Genomic DNA, 9,464 nt, shown 5'->3' on the forward strand with positions numbered 1-9,464 from the left:
AACATACATTTTCTCCTCATTTCAGATGATTTGAACGATTATAAGGTCAGTTTGGACAGTCTTGATAAAGTGAAAGACAACATGACGGAAGAGTCTGGAACCTCCCTCACCAGCACCTACTCAGAGCTCTACATCTCAGCGGGACAGAGTGAAGGGGTTAATAGCCAACATGAGGTGATACAGCTTGAGAGAACTTCCAACATGAAGACCTTCCATGACGATCCAATCAACTGCTGTAAAATCCTTAAGATCCTGTTCCCTGGGAGAACAGTTCTGACCAATGGCATCGCTGGCATCGGAAAAACATTCTCTGCGCGCAAGTTTGCTCTGGACTGGGCAAGAGGTTTGGAGAATCAAGATATAGATCTCCTGGTTCTCTTTTCATTCCGGGAGCTGAACTTGGTCAGAGATAAGCAGTACAGTCTTCTCAACCTGATCCATGATTTCCACCCAACGTTAAAGAAGGTCACAGCAGAGCAGCTCGCTGCCTGGAAAGTTTGCTTCATCTTTGATGGCCTCGATGAAAGCAGGTCTCCGTTGGACTTCGACAAAAAGGAAATCATCTCTGATGTCACAGTGACATCATCGGTGGATGCTCTGTTGACAAACCTCATCAAGGGGAATCTGCTCCCCTCGGCCCTCCTCTGGATAACCACCAGACCTGCAGCAGCCAATCGGATCCCTCCTGCATGTGTTGACATGGTGACAGAAGTGCGAGGGTTCACAGACCCCCAGAAGGAGAAGTACTTCAGGAAGAGATTCAGTGAAGAGAAGCTGGCCGACAGAGTCCTCTCACACTTGAAGACATGGAGGAGCCTCCACATCATGTGTTACATCCCACTCTTCTGTTGGATCATTGCTACCGTTCTGCTGGACATGTTGAGGACACTCACCACGATAGGACAGCTGCCCAAGACCCTGACTGAGATGTGCTGCCACTTCCTGTTGGTTCAGACAAACACTAAGAAGGAGAAGTATGATGAGACTCATGAGGGGGAAAAAAGAAAAAAGAAAAGAAGCAAAAAAAAGAAAGATAATCGACAGCAGCTCACAGAGACTGTCAGGGATGTTCTTCTGAGGTTGGGCATGCTGGCGTTTAAACACCTGAAGAAAAGTAGCATCATGTTCTACCAAGAAGACCTGGAAGAGTGTGGTCTTGATGTGAAAGACGCCGCGCTGTACTCAGGAGTGTGCACACAGATCTTCAAAACAGAGAGTGTGCTGTTCCAGAAAACGGTCTACAGCTTTGTCCATCTGAGCATCCAGGAGTTTCTGGCTGCAGTCTACCTGTTGCACTGTTTCACACATGAGAACATGGAGGTACTGAAGACATTCCTGCCATGTTATTATTACTTCCTCTCAGCCAGTAGCATCTCCCTCTCAGACTTCCTGAAAGCTGCTATGGAAAAATCCCTGGAGAGTAAAAATGGCCACTTGGACCTCTTAGTCCGCTTCCTTCATGGCCTCTCACTGCAGTCCAACCAGAGTCTGTTAGGAGGCCTGCTGGGTCAGACAGAGAACAGCCCAGAGGAGATCCAGAAAGCCATCCAGAACCTGAAGGGGATGTTAACTCGTGATGATGTCTCTCCTGACAGATGTATCAACATCTTCCACTGTCTGATGGAGATGAACGACCACTCATTACATCAGGAGATCCAACAGTTCCTGAAGTCAGAGAACAGAACAGAGAAACTGTCTGAGACCCAGTGTTCAGCTCTGGCCGTCATGCTGCAGATGTCAGAGGAGGTTCTGGAAGAGTTGGACCTGGACAAATACAACACATCAAAGGAGGGGCGAAGGAGACTGGTCCCAGCTGTGAGGAACTGCAGAAAGGCTCGGTTAGTAGTTAACACATTGAAATTACATCTGGCCCACAGGATCTAGTTTGTCACCCCCTTCACATTCAGTAGATCCTGTGATCTTTCGTGGCCAGACTCATCTTTTACTAAAGTTGTCCTTTAATAATAGAGAAAATACATCATAAATAAATACTGAAACCCAGATATAATCATTAAGGAAAGTTGATGCATCCACTGTGTATGTAAACTCAAAATTTCCATTTTCCAGCAATTCAGTTGCAAAAGAAAAAAAAATGTTTGTTTTTTAATAACCCCCTGAGGAGTCGCGACCCCTAGGTTGAGAACCCCTGGTCTATCCCACACTCTGCTCCCCTAAATACTCTTTACATCTAGATTGTTTTTTTTTTGTTTTTTTTAACTACATCGATTTGTTTTCAGTTAACTTCCATGACAGTGAACTAGGTATAATTTGTATTTATCATCTCTTATTTAATCTGCATTTACAGACTTGTTGGCTGTAAATTATATGGGAGAGAGAGAGACGTTGAAGTTGTGTCTTCAGCTCTCAGCTCTAATCCTTCCCATTTGAGAGAACTGGACCTCAGTGAAAACGACCTGCAGGACTCAGGACTAGAGGAGCTGCTCTGTGCTTCACTGAAGAGCCCACACTGTAGACTGGAAGTTCTAAAGTAAGATACATTTACCACATTTATTATGATCACTTCTGTTTTATTACGTACTGTATTATGTGAATATAATATGAATGCTGTGGTGAGAATGTATTAATCCATTCTTGGCGGGAACCCATTTTGGTGTTTTAACCCATTCTGGGCGGGAACTAGTGATGGGCAAAACGGATCATTTCAGTGAGTGAGCGATTCGATTCACACTCACGGCAATGATCCGATTCAATGATTCGATCACGTTCACGGTTCAGTGAGGTAAAAAGGGAAAAGCAAGTAGTGTAGTGTACACTTCCATTTGTATAAAAATACGTGGTTTTATTTTTTTGCACTAGTACTGTTGTGTGGTAAATGTTGGATGACTGTTTTGGACAAAATACACACTTAGTAGCCACTCGACACCAATGAAACTCATTGAGTTACATTGGTGTGGTTGATCTAAAAAATTAAAAAATAAAAAACGTTTTGTCCCGACCCTTTGGTGTGGTTTGGGATTTAAGGTACAATAAAATAAATTTAAAAACATTTTTAAAACCAAATTGTCAAATATTACGGAAGAAAGAGGCAAACATTGTGAAAATAGCCGATCTACAAGCTCACTGCAAGGCTTTGTGAGTTTGTAGTTTGGCAATTTTCCACAAGAGCCGAGTCAAACTAAATGTAATGCCTACAATTCCAAGTCCTTGTCAGGTAGGTGGTCCTCTGTTCAGATATGATTATTTAGGTATCATTTGTTTTATAATCTCTTATTTAATCTGCATTTACAGACTTGCTGGCTGTAAACTCAGTAAGACAGGTGTTGAAGCTATGTGTGCTCTCATCTCTAATCCTTCCCATTTGAGAGAATTGGACCTAAAGTAAGATACATTTATTTTGATCACTTCTGTTTTATTTATGTACTGTATTATGTGAATATAATATGAATGCTGTTGTGAGAATGTATTAATAAGCTTGATATCATGGTAACCCAAGCCTATGTGCCTGAGTAGACGTTAAAATGACCACAAACATGTTTCAAAGTTCTAAGGCGAATGTATCGGCTACTTCATCATATAATAGAGTTTCTCACAACACGTTGAGGAGTTTGTAGATCGGCTATTTTCGACATGCAACCCGTTGTAGCTACGCCACAGTTATCAAGCTTCCTAATAATATTATAATAATTAATATTAATATTACGGACGAAAGAGGCAAACATCGTGAAAATAGCAGATCTGCAAGCTCACTGTGAGGCGATGTGAGCTTGTAGTTTGGTAATATTTTCACATTAATGTAACGGCTACAATTCCAAGTGCTTCTAAGGGTGGGGGGGGGGGGGGGTCCCCAGTTCAAATGTGATTCATGCAATTACATTGCATGCATTTTCAGATTTCCATATGGGGCTATTACAGTTAGCAGGTAGTTATCTTCCATGACAGTGAACTTGGTATCATTTGTTCTGATCATCTCTTATTAATCTGCATTTACAGACTTGCTGGCTGTAAACTCAGAAAGACAGAGGTTGAAGTTGTGTCTTCAGCTCTCAGCTCTAATCCTTCCCATTTGAGAGAATTGGACCTCAGTGAAAACGACCTGCAGGACTCAGAACTAGTGGAGCTGCTCTGTGCTTCACTGAAGAGCCCAGACTGTAGACTGGAAGTTCTAAAGTAAGATACATTTACCACATTTATTATGATCACTTCTGTTTTATTATGTACTGTATTATGTGAATATAATATGAATGCTGTGGTGAGAATGTATTAATCCATTCTTGGCGGGAACCCATTTTGGTGTTTTAACCCATTCTGGGAGGGAACCCCTTTTGGTGTTAGCATTATGTTATAATATATCTATTGGAAAATAGTAGATCTACAAGCCCATAGCGCGCCACTCGGTGGCGCGCTATGAGCTTGTAGGTCTGCTATTTTTGAAAAATCCAAGAACCACTGACAGAAACATAGCTTTTTCAGAAAACTGTCAGGATTTAGAAGACAATTTTAGAATCTGATCTCAGGTCAAAATGGGTTAAGCATTATGTTATACTTTAGCTATTGAAAAATAGCAGATCTACAAGCACATAGCGCGGCATGTGACGCAAATCTTTGAATATATATTCTCAGAGCGAACGTTTTTCACTCAAATCTTTGCTTCTGGGGGGTGGGGGGGCATGTTTTCAGATGGGGGTCGGCGGCCTATTACATCAGAAATGTTCAGATTTAGAAGACATTTTGTAGAATCGGCCTCAGGGTTAATAAGCTTGATATTGAAAGTGTAATATCCCTTTAAGGCAAATGTACAGGCTACTTTGACATAGATGGTTGTGCACCGAAAATAGATGATCTACAAGCTCACTGTCTCCAAATGTCTTAATGCTCAGGGTGGGATCTATGTTGCTTCTCTGCTCTACATGTAAAGTGTCTTGAGACAACTTGTTGTGAGTTGACACTTTAGTAACATTGAACTGAATTGAATCGCAGCGCGTCGAGGACGCAACACTTGCTTGTAGATCGGCTATTTTCACAGTTATCGATCTTTACCGTGGTACGCATGAATACATAATCAATAGTCTGAATCTACCTACTGTACCAATCAATCATCATTCTATTAGTCTAGGTCTGTGGTTCTCAAACTGAGGGTCTGGACCCCCAAGGGGGTCCCCAGAGGATTAGCTTAATGTGCAGCATTGTTTTCTCACTGGACAGTAGACAAACCAACAGTATAAGTTACAGTATACAGTATACAGTATACAGACTATCTGCACATTTCTAAAGCCCAACCCACACCAAAGGGTTGGGTCAAGTGTTTTTTTAAGATAAACCACACTTGGCTACTTCATCATATAACAGAGTTTCTGACTTTTTTCGACTTGCGACCCGTTGTAGCTACGCCACAGTTATCACGCTTCTTAATAATATTATAATAATTAATATTAATATTACAGAAGAAAGAGGCAAACATTGTGAAAATAGCAGATCTGCAAGCTCTGTATAATTATGTTGGGGGGTCCCCAGTTCAAATATGATTATGTTGGGGGGTCCCCAGTTCAAATATTATTTTGGGGGGTCCCCAGTTCAAATATTATTTTGGGGGGTCCCTGGTTCAAATATGATTATGTTGGGGGGTCCCCAGTTCAAATATTATTATTTTGGGGGGTCCCCAGTTCAAATATTATTTTGGGGGGTCCCCGGTTCAAATATGATTATGTTGGGGGGTCCCCAGTTCAAATATGATTATGTTGGGGGGTCCCCAGTTCAAATATGATTATGTTGGGGGGTCCCCAGTTTACATATAATTATTTTGGGGGCCAGGGTTTGTTTTAATTGAACTAAAGCATCCAGGTGTGAAGGCACCCTAAGTGGGACAAGAGAGTCCTTTAATAGATGCTGGAAGCAGGTTCTAAATCCAGGAATAATGCATATTTAAATGTGTTATTTATTAATTCATTTATGTATGTATGTTTCCATCTGGTGTTTCAGACTGGCTCACTGCGGCCTGTCAGAGAGATGCTGTGAAGCTCTGGCCTCAGCTGTAAGCTCCAATCCCTCCCTAAGAGAGTTGGACCTGAGCCTCAACGTGGTGAATGATTCAGTCCTGGAGAACTGCAAGTGAGTAGACTTGGGCTGTGTCCATGTTGGACAGTGCAGTGTTTCATTCACTCTGACACGACATCACAAAGCATGCAGAGAGAACAATGCAGCGCCTCAAAGAAACTCTAGGATATCAGACGTAAACAATGAACATCTGTCACAATGTAGGCATTTATCAGACGCTCTTAATCAGAGTGATTTACAGTAAGCAAGAACGCATGGAAACACATCAAACACATAGAAATAGTCATAAGTAAGCTAAGAATCTATAGAATATCTGTACAATTAAACTATGCATACACTATAGAGTGCTATGTCTACATAATGCTATCTAAATTACGTAATTTGGCGATTGCATACGCATGTAAGGTCGTCGAGGCTAGCAGTGCCATCTCTACAGGGGGGCATTGCCTCCCCAAATTGGATTTGGTGCCCCTCCAGTCCAGATTGGCCAGTAGTAGGCCTACCCTACCCTACCAATATTTTAATGTTTTACAAATGTTAAATCTATAAATTCTTCATGATTATTGTAAATATATACATGTTCAAATTAATTGAATAGTTAATAGAAAGGAAGAAATAGAAAGGTAATATATGCATGCAGAAGACATTATAATGCTCAACATATTAGTATTTCTTTGTTTGTTGTTGGTGCTGCTTATTGTAGCCTTTTTCAAGCATCACTTTGTTAATAGGCGACTATTTGTCATACATAGGGGGGGGGGGGGGGGTTGAAAAATAAATGCCCCCTTTGGAAAAAAGTATGCCCCCCTGCCTGGAGACGGCACTGGAGGCTAGGGGAGGGGCTACGGGCTAAGATGGAGTCTGAAGAGGTGGGTTTTCATAGTCAGTTAGACATTGATGCATTGTTGTTCTACTTCCTACAGAGTGAAACATGGAGGAGAAGATTGGTTTAATTCTACACACATTTCAAAACGTGAGTATCTGTCTGTCTGTGTCAACATCACACATTAACATTTATACACTGTTGTATACTTGGTTGATGTTGTCCTGAAAACTCTTGTGCTCTCTACTCTTTGCTCTTGGCCTGGTCCTTAACACCATCAAGATGAGGTCATGTGGTTTGACAGAAACAATGGTCCTCATTCACTAACCTGGTCGTAAACAACATGTATTTCGTCTATATTGGCATAAGTTCAGTTCTGACGTGCGATGCATGAAAGGTGGTGCAGAGCCGTGATGTGTGCAGATCACAGGTGGATCTCGTTTTGGTTTGAAAGTCACAAGTGACCTCCCGCGTCGATCATTGGCATCGTTCCACGCTCCATTTAACAACATACATGACAACTGGAAATATAAATCACACTTGTGTGAACTGAGCGGTGCAACTATAAATTTACTGTTACAGTTACTGTACTGCACTGTGCTCTATGCTGTACTTAGTAAATAGTTACCGTGTGTTGCCATGCGGGGGTCCCCGGGGGGTCCCCAGAACATCCAGGGGTCCCAGGATGTCCCAGGGGTCCGGCTCAGTTCTGGCGAGCCTTCCCACGTCCGAAACGGTCGAGAAATTAGAGAGTTACCGTGTTGCAGCTTTCCGTGCTCGGACAGAGAGACAGACACGTACACAGAGAGACAGACAGGTACACATAGAAACAGACAGGTACACAGAGAGACAGACAGGTACACAGAGACAGACACAGAGAGACAGACAGGTACACAGAGACAGACAGGTACACAGAGAGACAGACAGGTACACAGACAGACACAGAGAGACAGACAGGTACACAGAGACAAACAGGTACACAGAGACAGACACAGAGAGACAGACAGAGAGACAAACAGGTACACAGTGACAGACACAGAGAGACAGACAGAGAGACAGACAGGTACACAGAGACAGACAGGTACACAGAGAGACAGACAGGTACACAGACAGACACAGAGAGACAGACAGAGAGACAGACAGGTACACAGAGACAAACAGGTACACAGAGACAGACAGAGAGACAGACAGGTACACAGTGACAGACAGGTACACAGAGAGACAGACAGGTACACATAGAGACAGACAGGTACACAGAGAGACGGACAGGTACACAGAGAGACAGACAGGTACACAGAGAGACAGACAGGTACACAGAGAGACAGACCCCAGATGATTGTGGGGGGGTCCCCAGATGATTGTGGGGGGTCCCCAGATGATTGTGGGGGGTCCCCAGATGGCCAAATTGGCTAAAAATGTCAAATAGTGTAAGAAAGTGGAAAATATTGTGAAAATAGCAGATCTACAAGCTCACAATGCCTCAAACTAAATGTAATGCCTACAATTCCAAGTGCTTGTCAATGTTGGGGTCCCCAGTTCAAATATGATTATTTTGGAGTTCAAATAAAATCACACTGTGGAATGTCTCTGCCCAGGGGTGCAGAAACATTCTGCCCCCTGGTGGAGACTTTAAGACATTCTGCCCCCTGGTGGAGACTTTAAGACATTCTGCCCCCTGGTGGAGACTTTAAGACATTCTGCCCCCTGGTGGTTGGACTCTAACACTTCACCCGACAGTGACGATCTTCTTTATTACATTTTAATTGTATTGAGTCTTAATTTAGTCGACTAAGACTAGACTAACACTAAATAATGTACAAATGACTAAAATAGGACTAAATCTGTTGTCAAAATTAACACTGCAGTGAGTTTGTAGATCAGTGTGTGTGTGTGTGTGTGTGTGTGTGTGTGTGTGTGTGTGTGTGTGTGTGTGTGTGTGTGTGTGTGTGTGCGCTCACGCGCGCGCGTACATGCGTGCGTGTGCGTGAGTCAGTGAATGATGTATTTAATGTGTACTGTGTTGTTTTCTCATCAGATTTCCAGCGTCTCACACTGGACACAAACACAGCACACTGTGACCTCTCTCTGTCTGAGGACAACAGGAAGGTTACGCGGGGGTCACAGAGGTCAGGGGGTCAGGATCCTCCTGATCACCCAGACAGGTTTGATGACTGTCGTCAGGTTCTGAGTTCACAGAGTGTGACTGGACGCTGTTCCTGGGAGGTAGAGTGCAGTGGAAGGGTTCATATAGCAGTGGCTGACGGAACAATCAGCAGGAAAGGAGGTCGTGATGACTGTTGGTTTGGATGGAATGACAAGTCCTGGAGTCTGGACTGTAATGGTGTTACTGGTCTCAGTTACTCTGTCACACACAACAGCCAGCAGACTGACCTCCCTGCCAGTCCCTCTAGAGGCTCCAACAGAGTATCAGTGTATGTGGACCGTCCCGCTGGGACTCTGTCCTTCTACACAGTGTGCTCTGACTCACTGAGACACCTGTACACCTTCCAGACCACGTCCACTGGACCTCTCTATGCTGGGTTCAGGTTCTGGTCCTCCTCCTCCTCAGTGTGTCTGTGTGAGCAGTAAGTACAGTACAGTACAATACGTGCGCGCACACACACACACA

The 9,464-nt window shown here is 43.3% G+C and overlaps 1 protein-coding gene across 1 annotated transcript in view; it reads left to right on the forward strand.

Moving 5' to 3' along the window:
* Nucleotides 1–39: 39 nt before the first annotated feature.
* Nucleotides 40–9,464, forward strand: part of LOC306938713 (NACHT, LRR and PYD domains-containing protein 1-like) — a 35,146-nt gene continuing 25,721 nt past the window's right edge. Inside the window, exons 1-5 of the mRNA XM_079522979.1 lie at nucleotides 40–1,838; nucleotides 2,306–2,488; nucleotides 5,938–6,066; nucleotides 6,936–6,985; nucleotides 8,871–9,403. Coding sequence (XP_079379105.1) covers nucleotides 82–1,838; nucleotides 2,306–2,488; nucleotides 5,938–6,066; nucleotides 6,936–6,985; nucleotides 8,871–9,403 — 2,652 coding nt within the window. The 5' untranslated portion in view covers nucleotides 40–81. The remainder of the gene's footprint in view (nucleotides 1,839–2,305; nucleotides 2,489–5,937; nucleotides 6,067–6,935; nucleotides 6,986–8,870; nucleotides 9,404–9,464) is intronic.

The sequence above is a fragment of the Electrona antarctica genome, assembly GCF_951216825.1.
Source record: "Electrona antarctica genome assembly, chromosome: 15".
In the NCBI taxonomy this organism is placed as follows: Eukaryota; Metazoa; Chordata; class Actinopteri; order Myctophiformes; family Myctophidae; genus Electrona; species Electrona antarctica.